At 34.3% G+C, this 25,402-nt stretch overlaps 1 protein-coding gene across 1 annotated transcript; it reads right to left on the bottom strand.

The window, feature by feature from the left end:
- Positions 1–3,843: 3,843 nt before the first annotated feature.
- Positions 3,844–23,406, bottom strand: LOC117342386 (Na(+)/H(+) exchanger beta-like). The gene is made up of 23 exons (XM_033904540.1): positions 23,296–23,406; positions 18,849–19,188; positions 18,670–18,715; positions 17,742–17,783; positions 16,771–16,842; positions 16,331–16,412; positions 15,628–15,655; positions 15,111–15,217; positions 14,757–14,832; positions 14,474–14,553; positions 13,514–13,625; positions 13,015–13,096; positions 12,275–12,370; positions 11,572–11,690; positions 10,498–10,580; positions 9,612–9,740; positions 9,132–9,224; positions 8,870–8,935; positions 8,626–8,738; positions 8,308–8,370; positions 7,832–7,932; positions 6,791–6,894; positions 3,844–6,228 (listed from the first exon to the last, which is right to left on the bottom strand). The coding sequence occupies exons 2-23, from the start codon at positions 19,126–19,128 to the stop codon at positions 5,575–5,577; spliced, it is 2,628 nt and encodes an 875-aa protein (XP_033760431.1). The 5' UTR covers positions 19,129–19,188; positions 23,296–23,406; the 3' UTR covers positions 3,844–5,574.
- Between the last annotated feature and the right edge of the window lie 1,996 nt (positions 23,407–25,402).

The raw sequence follows: 25,402 nt of genomic DNA, 5'->3' as shown, positions 1-25,402 counted from the left end.
ACATAGCAAAAGTTGTACACTCGTGATAGCCAAACTTGATAGGGCGCTGTCTAGGACGAATCTGTTACGCATTCAGGCATACAGTGAATGAAATCTTATATTTCTCGAATACAGTCATTTAGTGTTAATGCGAGCCCAAGTGGGTCCAGGACAGCGCCCTGGTAGGGGGTTTCAGGAAGGGGAGGGGGGGGGGGGGGGGGGGGGGGGGTCGGGGGGGCAAAAATAAATATAGCAAATGCAATCATTCGGGATCAGGCGCGGATCCAGGATTTTCGAAAGTGAAATCTTTAAGTACAACAGGGACTATCGACATCATAACTAAAACGTAATTTGTATCTAAAATCACTAAAACTTTGGCAAAAGAAAAAGAGCATATTTGTACGTAAACCTTTAAAATACAGGGAGAAGAAGAGTAGGTGTGCCCGTGTTTTTTTCTACTCCTATATCAAGGTTAAACGAGATTCTAAAATCGGGAAGGACGATGGCATCGAATAGAATACATCGTCTATAAAACATCCTCATCATATCAATCAACCTGCATCTGTTGAAACCCTTTGTTATTACAATATGTTGTTTGTGAACGAAACTAATACCATAATGATTAAGACAAAGCCGTCTAAGATATTTACTGAGCACGGAACAGGCTTTGAAATCAAGACAGCACGGGTTGTCTCCCTTAGAATGAAAGTGAAGCTCACTATAAACGTTTGATTGCCATCGATGTTTTGTTTATCTTTAAGGGGCCGCGGTGGCCAAGTGGTTAAGGTGTCCCGACATTTTAACACTAGCCCTCCACCTCTGGGTTACCTACGTGGGGCACGTCCTTAAATGACCCTGGCTGTTAATATGACGTTAAGCAAAAAAAAAAAAAAAAAAAAACAAAAGCAAAACAAAGTTTACCTTTAAAGTATCATTATCGGACTTCAACCTCGGTCGATATATCTTCTCAGGTTGATAAAACCATGCATCGGCGTTATTATCAAATTGCTATAATTGTATAGTCATTGTCAAAACATTAGCATTGAGGCTTCGTGTCTACTATATACTACATGTATTTCAACAATGAACTGTTATTGTACACGATTAAAGAAATGATAATTTTAAAAATGTATCTATAAATCGCAGTGATGACGGCGAAGATTACACTGATAGCAATATGCGTTTTATTATCCATACAATTATTTTTATTAATTGTGTATTAGGGTTTAAACCTTCATTATCATACCACTAATAGCAAGATATACTTGATAAATATCATGCGGATTTGCAGCATGCATTCATGATATACACATTTTATGACTGAAAATTAGATTATTTAAATATGAGGAACTATTTGTTTCGAGGGGAATATCTTATTTAAAGGATTATATCGTTGTGCATACAATATGGTATAATTTGTAAATGCATAAGTATGCATCATTTATCTCATATCTATGTTATTTCTGAGAACAAAACAGTTGAGTTCAATTACAATGTGAATAGTGATACATGTATATATTTGCACGGTAAGACAAAGATACAATCTAGCAGTGATGAACTCGACTCAAAGATATAAAAATAGAATCTTTATTTATTTTAGAACAATTGCCAAATAAACTATACGAACTTATATTAATATTTTTGTTGGCTTGCAATAACGCGCGCGAGGGTTCTTCTCGTGGGAGGAAACCAGAGTACCCGGATAAACACCACGTACCGGGCAGGTTACCCCCATTTCTTTTCAGGTCCGATCGGAAAATAAAACTCCGGTCGTCTAGGTGAGAGCTAGTATGTCGCCACTGTGCCATGCATCCCAAAAATGATATGTTTATGAAAAATAAATCATAAAATAAAATTATAGATATTATAAAATATTACAAATATTATAAAAGAAATATTTTCGAGAGGAATGGAACAGGAAAGTTCTATAACGATGTGGAAGGTGATATATTTGCACAGTAAGACTTTTTATGGAAGACAACACTAATTATTTAGTGTAGATAACCACGACATCAACATAAACATGAATGTGAAAAAAAATCATTCCTGCCGATTGCCCCGACAAGAATCGAACCTGGGTCTCCGGCGTGATAAGCCACGCCCCTACCTCCTGAGACAAAGAAGAATGTTCCGTCGGCTGAGTGACAGAGACCGTATTTAACACTATATATGTACACAGCTGAGTGACAGAGACCGTATTTAACACTATATATGTACACAGCTGAGCGACAGAGACCGTATTTAACACTATATATGTACACAGCTGAGTGACAGAGACCGTATTTAACACTATATATGTACACAGCTGAGTGACAGAGACCGTATTTAACACTATATATGTACACAGCTGAGTGACAGAGACCGTATTTAACACTATATATGTACACAGCTGAGTGACAGAGACCGTATTTAACACTATATATGTACACAGCTGTGCGACAGTGACCGTATTTAACACTATATATGTACACAGCTGAGTGACAGAGACCGTATTTAACACTATATATGTACACAGCTGAGCGACAGAGACTGTATTTAACACTATATATGTACACAGCTGAGTGACAGAGACCGTATTTAACACTATATATGTACACAGCTGAGTGACAGAGACCGTATTTAACACTATATATGTACACAGCTGAGTGACAGAGACCGTATTTAACACTATATATGTACACAGCTGAGTGACAGAGACCGTATTTAACACTATATATGTACACAGCTGAGCGACAGAGACCGTATTTAACACTATATATGTACACAGCTGAGCGACAGAGACCGTATTTAACACTATATATGTACACAGCTGAGTGACAGAGACCGTATTTAACACTATATATGTACACAGCTGTGCGACAGTGACCGTATTTAACACTATATATGTACACAGCTGAGTGACAGAGACCGTATTTAACACTATATATGTACACAGCTGAGCGACAGAGACTGTATTTAACACTATATATGTACACAGCTGAGTGACAGAGACCGTATTTAACACTATATATGTACACAGCTGAGTGACAGAGACCGTATTTAACACTATATATGTACACAGCTGAGTGACAGAGACCGTATTTAACACTATATATGTACACAGCTGAGTGACAGAGACCGTATTTAACACTATATATGTACACAGCTGAGCGACAGAGACCGTATTTAACACTATATATGTACACAGCTGAGCGACAGAGACCGTATTTAACACTATATTTGTACACAGCTGAGTGACAGAGACCGTATTTAACACTATATATGTACACAGCTGAGTGACAGAGACCGTATTTAACACTATATATGTACACAGCTGAGCGACAGAGACCGTATTTAACACTATATTTGTACACAGCTGAGCGACAGAGACCGTATTTAACACTATATATGTACACAGCTGAGTGACAGAGACCGTATTTAACACTATATATGTACACAGCTGAGCGACAGAGACTGTATTTAACACTATATATGTACACAGCTGAGTGACAGAGACCGTATTTAACACTATATATGTACACAGCTGAGCGACAGAGACCGTATTTAACACTATATATGTACACAGCTGAGTGACAGAGACCGTATTTAACACTATATATGTACACAGCTGAGCGACAGAGACCGTATTTAACACTATATATGTACACAGCTGAGTGACAGAGACCGTATTTAACACTATATATGTACACAGCTGAGCGACAGAGACCGTATTTAACACTATGTATGTACACAGCTGAGCGACAGAGACCGTATTTAACACTATATATGTACACAGCTGAGTGACAGAGACCGTATTTAACACTATACAATGTATATGTACACAGCTGAGTGACAGAGACCGTATTTAACACTATATACAAGCCATATCGACCCGTTTCTTTTACATAAATATAGGCTTTATTTTACCAGAATTGCGAAACAATCTATACCAATTTATATATATATCAATTTTGCTGGCTCTGATGAACGCATGAGAGGGGTCTTGCCGTGGGAGCACAGGAAAAGCCTATGTGGTCATGCAAGTGACCCCATTTCTTTTCACGTCCGATCTGGGAATCGAACCCCGGTCGTCTAGGTGCTTTTGTGCTACCACTGTGTAACTCGGCTCAAACATGATATGTTCATGAAAAACAAATCAGAAACTGGTTGTTTTGGAGCGATGTGACCGCGATTTTATATAGAAACAAGGTGCGCTTGGCCGTATTGCAACTTATTTTACACAATAAATTGATATGTGAAAGCAACATTTTGAAAACTGTAATGAAATATAAATGGCAATATTCCCATTATGTGTGACGCTCAAATGTTATAAAATTACAGCTGAAACAATTGTACCATTCACACATTCTTACATATAATAGTGGAATCATACTTAAATCGTCTGACACGTATACCAAATTTTAAAAAAAGGAAAAGAGAGAAAAACGAGCAAACTCTCGTTCGATAATATTCAGCATATTGATTTTTTATGACTTGGTGATGCAACTTTTCAGATCTAGAATAATTGCACTTTTTATTTGGAAACTTCATATAAAATACGGTACCGAGAAATTTAAACTACTGAGAAATACCCGCGTGTTCACAGCTTAAAAACCTTTCTTATCTACAAACCAAATTTTCCTTAAAATGTATATTTTGATATCTTAAACATACCCAGCTAAATAATGTATTTATCCTAGATCGACATATCATCTTAAGTCACACAAAAAAAAAATGAAGGCTTAATATAAGCCAGAGTTACTCATCGTTGTGCACCAAAACGTCACATGTCCTCCATTTGTGTTTTGTTATAAGCCTGTATGATACGATAAAAGTTTGATCCAGCTGCCATGAAACATATGGCTATGACAAAAGTGATAAATAGGTTGGATGACATTGACAATAAGGAAGATTTATTTGATATATACAGCACAACATTTATACAAACACTGCCCTGCAGCATTTAAGTCCATTCGATAAACTATAAATAAACTATATTGTTTTTTTATGGCTTAACAATATAATTATTCATATCTAGAATAATCACATATTTTATCTGGGAACTACATATATAATACGGTACCGAGAAATTTAAACTACTGAGAAATACCCGCGTGTTCAGAGGTTGAAAAACAGTCTACAAAGCAAATTTTCCTTGAAATATCTGATTGGCATCCTAAACTTATTCATATGACAATATCTTAAAGAAATACTCAGCTAAATAAAGTATTTATTCTAGATCGACATATTATCTACTTCATACAATTAAAACAATAGGCTTAATATAAGCCAGAGTTACTCATCGTAGTGCACCAAAACGTCACATGTCCTCCATTTTTGTTGTGGTAGCCCGTTGATGTAATAGGGTGGATGACATTGACAGCAAGTAAGGCTTATTTGACACAACATTTATACAAACACTGCCCTGCAGTATTTAAGTCCATTTCATAAACTATAAATAAACTATAAATATCAACAAACAAATAAAAACAAGCTCTGCAGGCAACATGTATAAATAATACCAATGAACATCTATTTTAGTTATAATTATACAATTAGTTATTTAAGGAATGATGGTAATTCCAAAATCTTAGTTTTAATTACTGCAATTAAAAATCACTGCTTTGTTTCATCTTCGTAGTAACTCGTGTCATTCATTGGTGAGTTTTCTTCTCCAAATACAGCATTCTGTCGTTTTAAATACACATGCGATTCATTGGATCCTGATCTGGTTTCAAACAAAATAACATTCTCTTCATCTTTTCTCTCATTTAACTGCCCTGCATTTAATTCATTTTCTTCTAAACGCTCATTTGATTTCTTATTCAGTTCATTACTAACCAACGAATTGTCTCCCTTGTCGACCATCTCTAGTACTCTTTCAGTAGCTAATAGTGGGTCCGCTTCCGATGAGTTATCCGTTTCTATAGTAACATGTTCATCCACCGACTCCATAATTGGTTTTGTTTTAAGGTCGTGCAATCGTGGGCGAGTATTCCGACCGGAAGTAGGGTCAACAGTCATGGCGCGTCTGCGCTGTTCAGGTACGATCTCCTTACTCCCTCTCTGTTGGGCTATCACAGCATCCTCCTCTGACCATGACTTTGGGCGTTCCCATTTAATTCTCATAAATGTTGTACTTTGTAGCCTTATATTAGTTTGTCGTTTGTTTGCCCACTGTTGTTCAAGCATTGTTATACTTGGACGCCGGATTTTCCGACGGTCCTCCATCTTTAACCCTGATGCCTTGTTAAATCCAAAAATATTTTGCTGAGGAGAAAAAAAAGTATGTTTACTTAAAGTAGAGGTCATTTGCGGCCAATCAGTGATCAGGCTAGTATTTTGCAGGAAGATACATGTACTTCAAGGCCACTGCATGTTCAAAACCTTTTCTGGGCTCATACAGATTTCAGGGGTCAAGGGTCACAGGGTGTAAAATGCAAGTTTCATTTTTCGGGCTGATACAAATTCAATATTGAAGTAAAAATCATATGTTTTGAAGTTTTTGTTAGAAAGGTGTCATGTTTGGAAACAAAAGTTGAAAAATGTAAAAATACAAAACAAAAAATAATAATAGTTCACACTGACTTAATTTAACGTTTATATGACTATTAAAATGTACGTAAAAGCATGAATTCGCATAATAAATTTTGAAAATTTACAGACTATGTCAATGAAGGGCTGGATTCTCGGAATCAAGATATCATATATTTATTACATAACTAGCAGTAATCAATATCATACATTAAAATATCATCAAATCCAAAACAATAAAAAGAGGTCTACCATTGAAATTATAATCTTTGTACACTGTACTATGTAAAATACTCACTGTTAAACTTGGTCTCCTCTGGTGGGCATTTTTATCTAGGAACTTTCGTAACTCCATCGGCGAGGAAGGAGCAGGGTCTAACGTGAATTTCACACTGGAGTTATCTGAAAAGTAGAATGAAGTTTCTGATTTCTCCTTTGTTATACAGCAAAAGTAAATAAAATATGTTCATTCTAAGAATAACATATTTTTCTTGCTTGTAAATATCTGGCATAAACAATTAACTTTATATTTTAATAGATTTAAATGTGAATAGGTTTTAAGCGAAGGAGATAAACATTTTGTTGCAATGGGATCAAAGTGGAGATAACCAACAAACTCGCTTAAATGAATTTTCAACGTGATATTTTAAGACTAGGTACGATGTTTCACACATATGGTCTTTTCACAGCTATAAAATTCTGAGGAAATATTTAGGCGTCCCAAAGAAAAGATCGGCAAAATCTAGCGTTACATGTAGAACATAAAAACATTGGTTAAATATCAAAACAACACCATCCTAACAATAACTGACACCGTTCAGGATTTGTGAGATAAAGAGAAAAATTGTATCTCGAACTCGTATAACTCGAAGACAAAATTCAGACAGTAAAAAAAAAATTAATATCAAATATACTCAGATTTCTCGGAATTATTTGTTTATGACTTCAGTGTTTTTGAGATTCGTCTGTCTCTCTCTCTAAATATATATATATATATATATCTTGCTAGTTATGGAGAAACAGCATTTGTATTGCTTGTAATGCTACATACCAATGTATGAGCATCTGAAGATAAAACAATTTGAATTAAAAAAACAATGCCAATCATAGCACAAAGGTATACCCCATGACGAATTTCAACGCCCTATTAACTATAACTAAGCGCCTATGTTATTAACCAGATTCCAAAATTCATTATTATGATATCACAATACATATTCTGCCTAGGGTGTTTGCTTTATCATATTCAAGATGCACGCCCTAATTATTGCGACATATACCAGATTCACGATGTCAAACCCCTATTATTCCGATATTATTTTCTGCCTAGGTTACTTACCAGATTCTGTTTCATCCTCTTCCACTTCGTGTAATGTGTCAACTGGCAAGATGCTATTTCGTCGTATTTGTCGAATGATAGCTGAGCTGTCTACGTTCCTCCTTAAAAAAATCGGCAATGATTAAAGTTATATTTTTGGAAGTTACCTGCCTTTTCCAATTAAAAAAAAGATCGGAAATCATTTAAGTTACATGTTTTGGAGTTATCTCCCTTTTCCCACTTTTAAAGGTTTTGAGCTGCCACATTTCTAAGGTGTATTGTACTATAGAAAGCCTGTTTGGCAAAATTGATAAAAATCCGGAAATACTGAAATGAAACCTTATGGGGTGAACGTATTAATCTACCAAATGTAAACCGATTCAACAGAATAACAATATTGAATATTGGTCACTAGGGATCAGAGATAATTAACTATTTTTGATTAACGCTTGACCGTCAAACATTAAGTGTCATATATAAGTAACAAAAATACGTACAGTGTGTCTGCAGCCTTGGGGAGATTCTTCGCGCCACTCATATGTAGATTTTTGTAATGTTCCCTGGAATTAAGTAAGACTTGTATCCAATTTGTTATCAAATCGAAAACATACAAATGATAATATTGTTGCTATAGTTTGAAATTAACTAAGAACGTAACCTTTCTGTTCAAGACCCTCAATCAGACACCGATAGGTTAGACTGCAATGATTGTGTTTATGAGGTTGCTTGCTCGTATGATGCTTATGATGACAATTGCAAGCATGAGGAGGAGGAGGAGGTGGAGGAGGACCCGATCACACAGATTTGAAACTTACTTCATGACAAGTTTCTCGTAACACTGAAGAATCTCGTACTGGACCTCGTTCAGGTCGTGGTCTCTCAGTAAGATAGAACGGATATATTTCTCATCCCAATGGTAGAACCATTCCTGTAAATATCAAACATGTTATGGAAAACTCTACTTCTTGTGTGGCTCGAAAATTCAATACCAAGGCAACATTTACCATACACAGATTTCAGTTCAGACTGAACAAGTAGATATTGTTCGTTGTGCCTTACCCTCATAGAGTTTCTGCCTTCATTCCCTATTATTAATTCAATACCGGCCATCACGTGATCGTTTACCTAAAATGATGTATAAATAACAATCTGTTACACTCGTATATAAACACTGAAACAACAGTAAAAAATATACGACTTCAACCATTAATTATCACAATTATGGTAATATATATTAAAACATACAAGTATACATTCACTAAATGTTCACGGAATTACAACGGGCTTGCCTCCAATTAGGAAAAAGGGTTAATACACTTACATGACTCATTAATTCCTCAACTAGTGATGTTTCTACAGATTTTGACGCCAGTTTAACTCTTAACAATGTAACAAAAGGTCGTATAGTCGCACCCTAGAAACAAACAAAAATAACTGTACGTGAATATATAAATACATGGATATCATGCAATTAATTCAAATGGTATGTTGCTAACTGTTCCGGGAGGCGCGGCATACGGCAAATCCCAATCCTACCTCACAACTGAATGAAGACAATGAAAACAATTACGAAAATAAGAATAATCTTACTATATACCTGAATGATGAAAATAAAAAGGTGAAGATAATAGTGGTCTTATTGTGAAAATAATATTAGTCTTACATTGTAATACATACCCGAACGAAGAAAATTTAGAAGATGAAAATAATAATAATCTTAATACATACCTGAATACAGAAAATACAGAAGATGCAAATAATAATGCTCTTATTGCAAAATAATAATAGTTTTACGACATACCTGAATAAAGACGGTGAAAAAGATGACGAAAAGTGTTGATGTGACGAACATATCCTTCATAGGGAAGGCGTCCTTGTCGAGGAGAGCGACAAGGGAGAAACAGACTGCCCCGCGGATACCACCATAGCTCTGTATACAAATACAGGTGTGACATTAACCTCAGATACCACCATAACTCTGTATACAAATACAGGTATGACATTAACCTCAGATACCACCATAACTCTGTATACAAATACAGGTGTGACATTAACCTCAGATACCACCATAGCTCTGTATACAAATACAGGTGTGACATTAACCTCAGATACCACCATAACTCTGTATACAAATACAGGTGTGACATTAACTTCAGATTCTATTATATAATGAACAATCTGTTTGAAAATGTTGCTTTAGTGGGTAACATTCAATCACCATTACGCTGATGTATTCTGGGGTTTACATTTTTATGACATCATGACGTCATAAAGTCATGACGTCGAAATTGAACTTCATTCCAAGACTGTTAATATAGATATCTAAGGAACCGTTCTTGGATGCGGAAGAGATACTTTATGATATATAGCCTTAAGGGCATTTGCTACATACAATAATGTATTTTCGTTTTTATAGTGATAGCACAAAATAATATCAGTTTTATATATTTACATATTGAGATGATGTTGAATATATAACTCGTTATAGAATAAGATTTGATAATATTGTCATCTCAAAACCTAAAGGTATACACTTCGTGCCTTTAAAGAACCAACCAATTAAATCAGGTTATCAGAATTAAATCAGGTAATAAAAATAAATCAGGTAATCAGAATTGAATCAGGTAATCATAGTTAAATAAGGTAATCACTATCGATATATTTATACTGTCTTCTAGGTAACTTACCATAATGAACATTTCATCATGACGGATTTTCCTAACGCTGTGCCTGTCGAACCGATTGATGAGAGAGGAAAAAGAGAACACAACTGCAGGAAAAAATGAAAACGGAATCGTTGTATTTTCAATAAAACACTATTATGTTAACAATATCAGAATAATTCAACCTGTGTTGTGGATGCAAAGCATTTATCATTATAAAGTCAGGACAATTACACAGAAAGGGTTGAGGGGGTAATTTACATTATAGGAAAAGGGTAAGTTCGACAACAAACTAACTAGTAGATTTTATTCTATGTAGGCTTATCACATGAATAGATATAGCAACTTGTAGGCTTAAATATGCAGATGAGAACACCGATACAGTAAAAAATAATATTTCTTACACAGAGTCAATAAAACGAGGACAACATATGAATGAAGTTACGAATCTATAAGCTGACGGACAGTGTTATAGGAGGAAATATTGCAAATTAATGTATGACTGAGCTTAGTTAACTTTAGGAGGTTGGTATATAAATTCATATAATGAGGAAATTACCTAAGACTCCGGAAGTTAGTAAATAGATTTATATAATGAAAAGTTTACTTAAGACTCCGGGATGAGTATATAGATTCATATCATTATGAGTTTAACCTAACATCTGATAATGAGTATATAGATTTAGATAACGAGGAGTTAACATTATACTTCAGGATGAGTATATCGATTTATATAATGAGGAGCTTACCTTAGAATCTGGAAATGAGTATATATATTGATATAAAGAGCAGCTTACCTAAGATTCCGGAGATGAGTATTTAGCTTTATATAATGAGGAATTTACCTTAGACTCCAGAAGTTGAGTATACAAATGTATATATTATATTTGTATAATGAGAAGTTAACTTAAAACTTCGGAGGTGGGTGTATGGATTTATAATATGAGGAATTTACCTAAGTCTCAGGAGGTCTAAATATTTTTATAATGTGATGTAGGAAGTTCCCCTTGGAATCCGGAGATGGGTATACTGATTTAAAAACAATCTTTACCTAAAACTCCGTAGTTGGGTTAAAGGTTTATATAATGGGTAGTTTACCTAGGAATCTGTAGGCGGTGATAAGCAGTACTGTCCACAGTGTTAAAGCAGTACTCCAGCTGACAGGACGGACAACCAGTAATCCAAGGAACAGAAATATAATGATCTCGCTTGTTGTGCTGTAGATAAAACCGAGATCTGCAAGCTTAACGTATCGGATGCTAGCATTTCCCTGAACATCATCATCTTCATTGTCAGTTTCATCATCGCTCTTAAGTATTTTAGAATCTTTAAAAAATAATATCTTCTAGTTTTCCGATCAGACTCAACGCCACCCTTCTGACACCAATTGAGCATGAAAGTTTAGAAGGTACATAATGTCTGTGACCAATTAATGTAACGTGCCTTTATTTTACATCTGTATTTAATATGTTACTTTACTTGCCTGGTATATTTCGAATTGATAATTACAACTAAAATGAAACATACTTTAAATCTATGTTGTTTGTCCTGTTTCGTAATTAAAATAAACATATATAATTTGTTAAATCATCAAAATGTGCAGTTAGCAAAATATTTCTTATTCAGGCCTTTTTCTGTTGATATGGATTATTTCTTTCTTTCTTTTTTATAGAACGTACCTAAATAAACTTGAGCTTTATTTATTTTATAACAATTGCGAAACAAGACAGTTTTGCTTGTATTGAAGCAAGCGATGTGTCTTTACTATACAAAGAATCCAGCGAACCTGAGTAAAACTTACCTGAGGACACGAGAAAAGAACTTGACGGTAATCTGTGATTTATTGGTGAGGTTTGGAAGTGAATAAGCCATCTGTATCAGACCGCATCCAATTAAACTGCAACAAGGTATAGGGTATAGAACTATAGACTTTTATGGTACAATGCCGATAGCGTACGTATATGTATGGAGCTATAGACTTTTATGGTACAGTGCTGATAGCTTATACACGGTTTGTCACACACATACACATCAACGAAATATATCTTATTAAACCGACAAACGTAATAAGTTTTCAACACGATCGCTTATTGGGCAGAAAGTAATATAACTGTACCAACTATATAGGTAGAGGATGATATGATATATCCGGGTTACAATTGCTTATCAATTTTACTCTCTTATAGTTTAAAAAAAACAAAGTAGATGTAACTGTTTGGTAATGTGTCATCCTGTTTCCGTTTGTAATTCATTATAATTACTCCTTTGGTAAAGATGGGATTCGTTTACTTTTAATATGTATGGAATTATCAAATTTTGATAGGTAAGGAATTATCAACTTTTAACAAATAAAGAATTATCAACTTTTAATAGGAATGGAATTATCAACTTTTAATAGGTATGGAATTCTCAACTTTTAAAAGATATTGAATCATCAAAAGGTTAAGTGATAAAAAACAGACATAATGAAGACAAAGAATAAAAAGAAAGTAAACGACAGTGGGGAAATACGCCTTCATGAAGAAATTCATCAGCTCTTACCTAATGATCCCAGAAAAATGAAACATCTCCGCTACCAAAAAGGCGGTGTAGGCCATTCCGAAAATTACAACAGGCTCTATCACTAAGTAGAAAAGAAGAAAATTATGACAAAATAAATCTAGGAAGAAAAAGCAAATGACAATTATAGCTTGAAACAAAGAGATATGTCTTAGATGTGGTATCTGGGTTATACAGATGTCAATAAGTCAAGCAATGAGCAATGGATATATGCACAAAAAAAAAATTGCAATAGGAATAAACTAGAGAAACTGACAAGTAGCTTGCAGAAATCTGACAGATCAAATGCGTAAATGATTATAATTTGGAGCGCTGTTCGCCTGTCCGTATCTTGTCATTTAAGAATACGATATCTGATTTTGATCTGTTTCATTCACAGTAGAAAATAAAAACGGCCGCTGCTATAGTTTTCATGACCGCATTTAACGACATAGACTATCTGTTCCTGTTAAAGGAAACAGTCGATATCCCTGGCTGGTACCTTTTGTAGTGTTCGTGTATTTCGTTAAAAGGGAACATAGAACTCCAACAACCAGACCGACAGCCAGACCTCCAAAACACACCACAAAGAATTTCACAACGCCGAGCAGAATCTATGGATACGAAAATAATACACAGTAATTAATTAAAACATATTTATCAAATTATGTGAGAAAAATAACGAAAAATTGGTCTGTTGTGGGGAGAGGGATATTTTAGCACTCATGTCAGAGTTTGGCTTGCCAGTACTTGGTAAGCCTGGTGTTTTTATGCTCACATTGAGATATCCATGTCCATGAATTATACCTATTTAAGATTACATTATTCTCTAACACACGGAAAGGGATATTTATAATTGTACTGATGTGTCAGTTTTGTTACTTCTCCAAAGAATTGCGACAAGCTACATGTACTCTTAGAATGCTTTCAACAACGTTATGACGTCGAGACAACTCAACAATGACGTCACAGAAACAATACATTGGCTGCAAGTCTACAGTTTAATCACGTCACGCTAGCAGTGTCTTATATCGATGTAACATCAATACAAGAGTAGACAGCGTCTGAGAATGGGAGCGAGACAGGAGAATCTTAGTCATCCGTGTAAGATTCTCGAGTCGCCGAGTACTCAGCAAGCCTTTTGTGTGGCATCTTAAGAACCTCACCATGGGTTGAAATCCCTGTTTCACCCCTAGGGACCGAAATAATCTATTAATAACCGGTAAAGTTTTATTATTTCTTAACATTTCCCTCTATGTTATATTCTTTCAGAATATTGCAAGTCATCATTACGCTTTTTCTCCCTTCAAGAGGTCTTTTTTTTATAAATATTAGCAGGTTTACTTAAATCAAGCTTTGTGAAGTTAATCTCCTATGCTATCATATAAATATATATACTTTTAAACTTTGCTTGTAGGAAACAATATCATTGTTTATACAGATAACTCAATTGATCACTTACGTCCTCTAGAGTTATCGCCCTTTCCTTCAGGATCAAGTTATATGCTTGTAGGACATTGTACAAGACGACAGTTACTCCATCTGGCGGAAAGTAACAGTAAAATATTATGCAGAGGACAATGAGTAAATATGCCATATGCAAATCTAGAGTTCAAAATCCTTAAATGGCACAAGATGCAAGTTAAACCGGAAGGAAGCAGTAAATCATATTAAGCATACTTTCTATATTTGACTCGCAGACGAGAATTGAATTAGATACCACTTTTCACTCACTATTTACTCACCGTTAAGGAGTGATTCTCCAAACACAAGAAAGTACAATACTCTGTTGACTCCAACTTCATTGAACACAGCAAGGACCTGCAATAGACGCTTAAAGATGTAAAAAGGTGTAGTTATCTTATTTTCTAGTAACACAAAGTTGGACATGAACAATCATACGACTAATTTTTTCATTATTTAACAATTTAGCATTAACAATCCAGCGAATAATTGTGACATAATAGCTCAAATGTCTCAATTATGTATTTCTAGGACATACTTGTGAAGAAAAAACATGCAAATTATCAAGCGAAACAATAGACAAGGTACTGAGATTGATACCTTAACTTATACTAATAACACTGGACATCACTTACAGCGACGGGATCAACAGCTACGATTAGGGCACTGAAAACCAGTAACTGAACAGGGGCCGCTATATATTCCATTGCATTAATTGATTGTAGACCGATCAACGATAGTCCTGAAATTTAAACATCAGCTGTGTGACTTGGTGGTTAAACAGTGTGACGAAACACATGATATTTGTACTCAAGGAAGCAGTTTAGTTTATTCAGTATAACGTGAGCAAAAAAAATGTTATGAAACAGTTACACATATGTGGATAACATCTTTTATTATGAATTTACTAATATGATTAGGTTATATGGAAGTAGGGCAAAACACAATTACACTACAATAAATTCAGTTTTGTTCAAGAACATACCAAGGTGTATCTATCTTTGCTATTATCAATTACCATTTTGCTGATTTGCTGCGGCTTTTCATTGGGACACGTGTATCCATTTTATAAATAATTCGAGAAAGAGTAATAGGGAAATGAAGTATATATATATATATTGTACATTTTTGAATAAGAATAAGGATACTTACCAACAAGACTACAGGATGCTATTGTTCCCTGAAATGTATATGAAAACAGGAATCATACTACACAACTACTAAGACCACAAAGGAAAATTTTCATTGGCTTCGAAATTATGGCCATTACATAAAACATGACGTCGCCATTTCGCTTTTGATTGACTGATTCAGCCTCATAATAGTATCTAAGAGAAAAGTTCGTCAGTATAAGATAAGTAGATTTGCACAGGGATTGGACACATTATCAATAATAATGAGGGTTAACTTAAATACATGTCTTATGTTAAGGAGCTAGTAAAATAAAACGACGAAGAGCAACCTCATCATCAGCCACTTAATGGTATATTAAGAGAGCACTCCACTTTTGAGTTCTTTATCCTTAACCTGAAAAATAGATTCAGTGAATCCTTTGATATTGTTCAGAGTATGATATTGAATGATCTATAAAAATATACCCCATCTTATTATTATTATTTTTGAAATGTTAGACTTATTGCATGATTTTAAGACACGGTGAACATTTTAATTGTAATTTGAAAATGCTGTGACAACGATATAGAAGTATTACTCTTTGTCAGCAAAATCAGTACTAGGCAAAATATTCCCAGCGCGCCTAGCTCTAAATAAACCCTTCGCTGCAAATGTGTTATTTTGTATAATTGAAATACACAATCAGTTGTGAGAACTTTCTAACTAACACACAAATACTTACAAACACTGCAAATATCAAGATGGTTCCGATATTATCAGTAAATGCTCTATCATACAAACAAAATGCTGACTCGAGGATGATTCTGAATTAAAGAAAGACACATTTACAGAATGAGATAATTGAGTTAATAGTCTGTAGACTCCATTGTTTTGTTATTTGACAAACACACACGAGGTTTTATAGATTTTATGCATATATAACACTTCACATTCGACAATGTCATCCTTAATAATGCCATCGACAGACAAAAGTGCTGACCAAGAAGTATTGTATCTTTATTCTTACCATTATTAAACATGCATAAATTTGATATAAAAAATGGACATCAGGTTTCAGGAAATGAAGAAAATAAAAAACATACATTAGGAACATACCGAAATGATGTACATTGTACTTACGTATTGTTCCAATGTACTTATGTAATGTTCCAATGTACTTACGGAGGTAGCAGGTAATTAAAAAACGTATCCGGGGTAAAGAAAGCTCGTAAGTCCCCACCAGATCCTGTTAAACTAAAAAAACAACATGTATACAATTAAAGAAAGTCAAATATTTATATACAAAATGTACAAATATTGTATTGATCCTAGCGTTAGAAATTTCTTTAATGAATATCCAAACTAAAATAATATATGTACACGTATATGACAGAATAATTCCGACATATATCAAAATTTGATGATAAAAATCAGTTTGATACTGAATATTATAGCATAAATACTGGTAAATGATAAAAATAAAGATTGATTTTTATTAACGCTATAATTCTCTCAGTATCGATGTTACTATATTTCCTGGAATATTCAAAAACCTGTAAAGTCATAGTTGAGCAGATCAAACATCTAAAAATCCACAGTGTTATAACAACAGAAATCAAGATTTCAAACATACCGGTTATTCCATACTTAAATACTTAACTAGACTTTGTGGGCTAAAGGGTACTTATTACCCACGAAATCAATAGTTCTTCCGCGAAAAACACCATATTTTAGCCCCGCAGAAAATATATCGCTAGTATTTGTGGGTAAATGGGTCTTATAACCCACGAAATCAATAGTTCTTCAACGAAAACCACCAAATTTAAGCCCAACAGAAAATATATAGCTAATCTATGTCGGGAAATGGGTACTAATAACCCACGAAATTGATAGTTCTTCAACGAAAACCATCAAATTTGAGCCCCTCTTTAACCATTTTTTTCAACTCAATAATTTGATGGCGCCATTAATGTACATATCATTTCAATCAACTGTTCATTGTATCACTGGTTTCTTTAGCCATTGATTCACGAAGAAATCATCCCACATGACAGAGATATCCACACGTCTAGACACAGAGAGATGGTTATCGCTATCACGGTAGGAAGAGACTCTATTAACCCGTGGGTGTGGTGTTAATATTGTTTACTTACAATATAACGGCGCCGAAAACTGTCCCGACGATACAGAGGAGGCTGGAATGGATACACATCACTTGTCAGTAAGCAAGTTATACAGTCAAACAGATTATGACTGTTACATCATGTCATCCAACAGGTATCGGAGCAACACGTACAAATCAGATAAAAACTAAATAAACCAGTCTGAATATCGGTATAGGTAATGTAATAATTCATGCTAAGGTATATCGTTAGGCTAGTGATTTACCAAGTAGAGTGATTTACTAAGTGTTTTCTGTGACGTCACGTTAATGTCCATTATATGTTGGATTTCAGTTGATACATAACTTGTTTGCAGTTAAAATGTATCCGCAATTCTGTTTGTCAAATATAATGCCTCTGTTATCATGGTGTGTCCTCTACCATTACAATGTACAGGTGTATATGTCAGTTGTACTGATGAGCATAACTTACAGATTATTTTTTATGTGGTGCTCAAGTTATACATGTTGTTCTACCCCAATCCGATTGCTTTTCAAACCTGTATCGATGGTGATGAAAAATGCCAGAAAAAATAGTAATATATCGATATTACATGTCTACGCAAGTAGCAAAATGGAAAAAGAAACGGATATATGCTAATGACTAACGAAAATATGGCCCAGAGGTTATAAATCACATCACGTATGGTTTATGAAATAACAAACATATACCAGTCAACTGTTGGAGAATGAAATGTAAACGCCGATCATCAAAATACGTTAAGGGCTGTAGTGTATCTTGGAATAGCAGTTAAACTAACTTTCCAGTAGTACTTAGGTATTAACTACATGGTATATTTATGACAAACCAGTTAAAGGTCACCCATTAAGTAGCAACCGAAAATGTTACGTGTTTTTTTTTATAACATGATGAAACAAATGAAGTACATGTATTGACTTAAACGACAAAATGTACTAACCATGATTCAGGAACAATCGACGAGAGTTTATTGGCGTAATGGAAACCTAAAAAATGTAAAGTGTATAAACTGATTCATACTCAGAACATAAAAAAACATTTATATCTATTTTTAATAGCAAAAATATTAATATTTATGTAACCATATCAATAATTATGTACACATAAAACGTCACTTACCTATTTTGCTAATAGCTGCTACCAACACAACTAGAGTGAAAAGGAAGGGCTCCCTGATATCATGATAACGAATTTCGAAGACTTCCACGTGGGGATGGGTCTCGGTATGGTTGATGTTTTCGTTTGATTCAGTAGAATTAGAACTCTCAGAACTATGATTTATTGACGATGTCACGTGATCTATATGTGGATGTGCAGTAGATGCTGAGAATGTTGAGGATATTGCGGCGACCACCAAGACGACACAGAATGTCGGGTACACCAAAGATGCCACGGTCATCTTGTTCCGAAATAGGTCAAGGGTTAGGAGGTCAAAGCACACATACACAGGATATTAGATCTGGGGGAAAAGAAGACAACGTTAATTAGATATTGTCCGGACGACAATAAATATGGGAAAATAACAAACAAAATATATATAAATCAACATGTCATAGAAAAATTATAAAACTATATTCAAATCTAAGACTGCTTTTCACATGGATGGGTTTTTCGAACAACATTTTTTTATATATATATCTGAGATTATGCGGTATGAGGATAGGCGTGTTCGATACTTGTCAGATTGAAATGCCTAGGGGTTTCGTTGTCATTTTGATGACGTGACTAAACCCAGATTCGGAAACAGAATACACTTACTCTTCCGGAACATATGGTCCTATACACCTTGTACATACACATCTACATTATGCCATAATTGTATCGATTTCTAGATACGATTTCTACGATTTTCGTCAATATATTTCAGTATTCTCTCTTGTTTGTGAAAAAAAGTCTTTGTTCAGGAAATTTGCTTTAACCGTGTCCTACGCTAACGTAATGCACATATATAAATAGTTAGTTAGAATGAAGAAAAGGATGACCATATTGCATATCTGAAGATGCAAATAAATAAGGAATGTATTCAATATTGAGATACGTGGTAATGTAGTGAACGTTCTGCTCGGGCTGGATGGATTTTGAGTTCACATGATTTACTCAATGTCTCGAGAGCAAATCATTCATTATTTGTTTTAAGTTGAAAAGTGAAAAGAGCGTTTCATTGCGATTTAAGTAATGCATGTCGCACACCTCATTCCACATAATTGATATAAAAATGCATTATATAGCTGTTTCATCATTTTCGAACTCGTCCTTGATGCTAGGGACATCACAGCGCTGTTTGTCAGTGATGTAAGGATATCACACGGTTGTTTCGTCCTTCTAGGTCTCGTCAGTAACTCCAGGGACATCATACAGCCGTTTGTTTCTTCTAAGATTCATCAGTGATTCCAGGGACATCATTTAGCTGTTTGGTCCTTCTAGGATTCGACAATGACTCCAGATATATAATATAGCTGTTTGGTCCTTTTAGGACCCATCAGTGATGCTAGGCACATCACACGGTTATTTGGTTCTTCTGTGACTCGCCAATGACTCCATGGACATCTAACAGCCATTTGGTCCTTCTAGGACTCGTCAGTGACTCAAGTGATATATAATATAGCTGTTTGGTCCTTCTATGACCCGTCAGTGACTCAAGGAATATATAATATAGCTGTTTGGTCCATCTAGGACTCGTCAGTGACTCAAGGGATATATAATATAGCTGTTTGGTCCTTCTAGGACTCGTCAGTGACTCCAGGAATATATAATATAGCTGTTGGTCCTTGCCAATGCCATTTGACAGACGTTCATGTAATTTAAATGAAGAGATCAATCACTCATTAATCAAAGATAATGTATTTAAGCGTATTCTTCATTCTTGTGATATGCAACCACAATGCTAAAGGTATGAAGCCGACATTCGGCTCTGCATAACTTAGTAAGTTATAATTATGTCTTTGCTGTACAACATGACACAACAGGGGTCCCCCTTGGAATATAACATAACACACGTCGATGTACGTTGCTTCCAACGAGTAATTCGCAATAGCTAAGGATTACAAACAGTAATCATCCCTATAGGAGTTCCTAAGTAAAAAAAAGTGTAGTATGTTGCTTAAAGACTTAAGATTAATTTAAGCTGTACGAAGGGTATCATTAAAGAGGCTATATTCCTTCGTTCGGACATAAGAAACATGCACAATTTCTATTAATGAAATATAATGCCGAACGATGATTATACGAGTGTTTGTGCCTACAAGGAATGAAATAAACACCGAAATGTACAGGGGAAAAGGTCATCGTATCAAATACCGTATTCTTTGCGGTAATTAGTGATACTTCGGGTCGCATTAAGAATTTTCAGGGATTGTTACTCAAAGAACTTTGGTTTATCTTGACAGTTAAAGTACCGTATTAATGTAAAGATTGTAATTTTTACTACTCGGTAAAAATACATCTTTTCCGGTAAGTTTAATTTTGACGACTTGAACATTATTCAAACTTAGGACGGTTGTTACGAACTTTAAAACAACATACTCATTCGAGTACGTAAATATGCATAAGAAAGGTAAAATATCAAACAACTTCAAGGTATGTTTAAAATCTAAAAGTTGTATATTGAAGACAAAAAGACAGCTATATTTATTTGGTACTGTCAAGACTAATTTTAAGAGCTCCATGTAAAGGTATTTTCGGGATATTCATTTCAAAATTGTGAAACAAGATACATTAGAAAATACAATCATGACAGATGATAACGATCTGCTTCATAAAATTCTGGAAACATTTGATGCATGTTGCTTCAAATATTTAGTGAAACCTGAAACAATCTGAACCATCGTTTTTTATTTTATTTTTATTTGTTTCATTTCTTTTAACACTGAGTCTTGTCGGTATGAATGTGGTGTCTAATCAGTCCAGAAAGAAATAATAGAAAATACTGACATTAAACCGGAACCGGATTTCTATAAAATAATAGAAAATACTGACATTAAACCGAATCCGGAATTCAATAAAATAATAGAAAATAATGACATGAAAATGAAACCAGAATTCTTTGAAATATTTTTTGCCATGTTGTCATTCACTGTTCTTTTCTCAAATCCGAAGTCGACATAGCGAGGTTAAATACGAACAAAATATAGATTTCCATGGAGGAGAATAAGACCAGGCATTACCGAAGGGTGAACGTCTTCTATTTCAGCATATAGATTTATGTCAAATCAATTGAATCACGTTAGTTATGTTTGAAATGATGTTAACGCGCCACCAGATTACATTTATGGTCTTTAATTCATCAGGTTAACTGTTTGTAGTTAATGTGCCCTTAATACTACTTAATTTTCTGTTACGTCACTGGTATTAATAACGGCCCGTTCGCCTTTAACACCAAGTGCAAACTGGATGGTTCAGGTTATTACGCTAAGACATTCTGTCTTAAGTGTTTACCTTCTGATTTACCAACGAAATATTAAAACTGTTATTTGAAAAACCTAGAAAAAAATGAAATACCTTAATTATGGTGTTAAATTATGCATATTGCACTTTGTTAATGTTTTTAAATATCTCAATTATGAACATGTATGGAGGAAGCTTTTACGTATTTAAACGACCTTGACCCTACGTTTAAAGTAATGAGCAGATCAGATGATTTGATTAAATGGTATTGTCATATCACGCTTCGGATATCAACAGCAGTCTTTGTTATGTGAATATACAGAAAATATTCTTGATACTGGACATGCTATATATACGAGAATGATCACGTACACCAAACGATAACAAAACGTTATTTAAAATCCTACCCCTGATTGTTTATAAATACGCGAGTATACTTCAGATTAGACTCACAGTTCATGATTCATTACATGATCCCGGGAATCGCTGCAGCTTCATCTGGCCGAGAATTGAAAAAAAACATAATCTAAATATTTCCAAGTCTGCGAATTTTCAAGTATCTGTTCCCGTCTCCTTTAAATTTAACATGGGCGATGTATGTTTTGGATCTTCAGCTCTGTATGCTGTTAAATACCCTGATCGTTTGTAAGGTTTTATAAAATCACTTGTAGGAAGGTTTAAAGGCCGCGGTTTACTGGCTTGACTTACAATACAAAAATAAATTACAATATCACAAACAATGAGCAGGGCGGTCACCGCTTCAGTGCGCTACAAACTGATTCTTTGTAAGCAGAATAACCCTACGCTATCCTCACGTCATTAATGTTATCATATCTTAATTAATTGTTATCAAGTACTAGTTCGTTACAACAGCAGGTCATGGATATCTCTCCACCATAAATAAATAAATTTTTCTATATAAGAGTAGCACCTGATATATTTGTTTTTAGCTTCACCAATTTAGTTTAAAATGATTTAGCTTTGTTGATATTTCCTTTATATCTGTATTAATAACTGATTCTTTATAATAAAAATCAGACATTGCAGTAATATTTTTCAACTAGTTATTACCTAAAACGAAACAAAACTACATTGCATGGGGGCCTTTACTTAATGAAAATAAACCACAAATGTCAATTTAAAGCTAATGGCTGTTTTCAAAGCTACACAAAAATGTACATACCTCAGTTGAGTTAGACCAAGTCATTTCTTTTGTTCTTCGGTGTTCTTCATGATTTACAGAAAATCACGTGCATAATCCATGCATATCCTTGACGTGCGAGCACACGCGTGGTGCCATGCCATAATGATACAGGTCCGCAGTGAAGTAAATAACGATCGAACCTGCCCCTGATTGGTCAATATTATTGTAAATCAAAGATTGACAAATTGAAAGTAAAACGCGTACGGCTTACGATTAATAATTTCGCAATCAGTTATTTTTTGACGATAAGAAACTGACAGCAGTGATTTCCACGTTAAATGATAGTCTTTGAAACAGCTTACAAGAATTAAATACAAATCATTTGGAAAAGTGCCCAAGTCCAATGAGCTGAAGTTTATTATTAAATGGATATAGTCTTAGTGTGCGTAACGTATACTCTTAAAGGCGTATGTTCTATAAAAATATGTGTTTTACTTATAGTGTTAAAGGCGCATGTTCTATAAAATATGTGTTTTACTTATAGTGTTAAAGGGGCATGTTCTATAAAATATGTGTTTTACTTATAGTGTTAAAGGGGCATGTTCTAAATGGAGCTTTTGTATCAAAACTTATATCGATTATTATCTGTATGTATTTTTCGTGTATTATAAAAGATAAGGATGAATGAACTCTGATGTACATCATAATTAAATCCTTTCTTATATACACTTAAAGACACCAGCCTAAAACATGTCTCACAACTATTAAAGATCACCATTTTATATTAATCATTTAAAGGACATTTCTTTATGGCCTTCATTTATATCATTAAAGGAGCATGTCCTGTATTTTTTCACATATGATATTAACAGGGATATCTGTTTTATTGGCACGGATGAAAGCATTTGGAAAGTCTTTCTGTGGAATGCATGTATCCAGGGAAAGCACGTGGTTGGTCAGGTGACATTTGTACTTTTCAAATTCGGTAAAGGATCAGACCCTAGTCGCCCTAATTAGAGACGAGAGCATTAACCACTGCGCCACATTGACACTTTTATACTATATTCAAAAAGAAGTATCTGTGGAATTAAAATATATCAAGAATGGACTTTTTTTATCATTTCAGAACTATAATTTAATTTTTCTGCTGCACGCTTCATGCAGACACAATGTGAATTTATATATACAGACTTGCGTCATGATGAGAAAAATTTGAAAATAATCACAGAAATGGAGAAACAATGGATTCTTTATTTCGCGAATAACAATGCTGCTTTACCAGTGTGTCTATATGTATTTACAGGTGGTTTTGATGTGTAGGGTAGAACAGATGTCATCGTCTCCTTTTACAATACCCGATCACAAAGAATGTCCAATTGTATGTAAAAAAAATCACACAAAAAAAAAAAAAAAAAAAAACCTCCCCCCCCCCCCCCAAAAAAGACAACAAAACAAAACAATAAAACAACAACAACAACAACAACAAAACAAAAACAAAAAAACCCAACAACAATAGCATAGCTTTGATTAGTTACTTGATTTTTAAACAATGTATTGAAAACTACATAAAAACCTATTTAGAAGGCATACTTAGATAATCATACACTATATATGAATTGTCTACCAAAACAGTGATTAAATATTTTCTTTCACACATTTATTTGTGACTTCGTTTTGCTCTATTTAAAACTGTTAAAAGACGACCTTGAATTTCAACTTTTTATTGAGTTTAACGTTAACAAAAAATATAGATTTATGTCTTTGTGACGATTTTTGTTCAATTTAAAATTATTAAAATACGCGGTAAAATTTTGGCTTATTTTCACAGATTGGCGAAATTATTAATTCGTGTTTATAGAAAAACATATTTCTGTTTGTTTCTTTGTTTGTTTTTTTTTCATTTTCATTTTTAATTGCAAATCCCAAAAAGATGAGCTCTAAGATAAACACATCCGCTAAAATATTCTAGTTTACAGTATATTATAATTGATATTTATCTAGATTTTCATTTGATATGGCAGTTTTATTTATTACAGGCGGTATCGAAGTTGAAAACCTGCAGGATGCAGACGAATGTACATGTGTATATGTTAAGAACATTATATGTAGTCATGCACATCCTCTAGACCAGACGCCTCTGATAGCG

Source organism: Pecten maximus, chromosome 14 (assembly GCF_902652985.1).
Source record: "Pecten maximus chromosome 14, xPecMax1.1, whole genome shotgun sequence".
Classification (NCBI taxonomy): Eukaryota; Metazoa; Mollusca; class Bivalvia; order Pectinida; family Pectinidae; genus Pecten; species Pecten maximus.
The sequence above is the reverse complement of the archived record's forward strand: the minus strand, read 5'-3'. Positions and strand labels throughout refer to the sequence as shown.

Coding starts and splice junctions, on each gene's coding strand:
- LOC117342386 (XM_033904540.1), bottom strand. CDS start 19,128: ATGACCGTGGCATCTTTGGTGTACCCGACATTCTGTGTCGTCTTGGTG. Junction 13,626..14,473: donor GGGCGATAACTCTAGAGGAC/GTAAGTGATCAA, acceptor TCGTATCCATAG/ATTCTGCTCGGCGTTGTGAA. Junction 11,691..12,274: donor TTCTTTTCTCGTGTCCTCAG/GTAAGTTTTACT, acceptor TTTTATCTACAG/CACAACAAGCGAGATCATTA.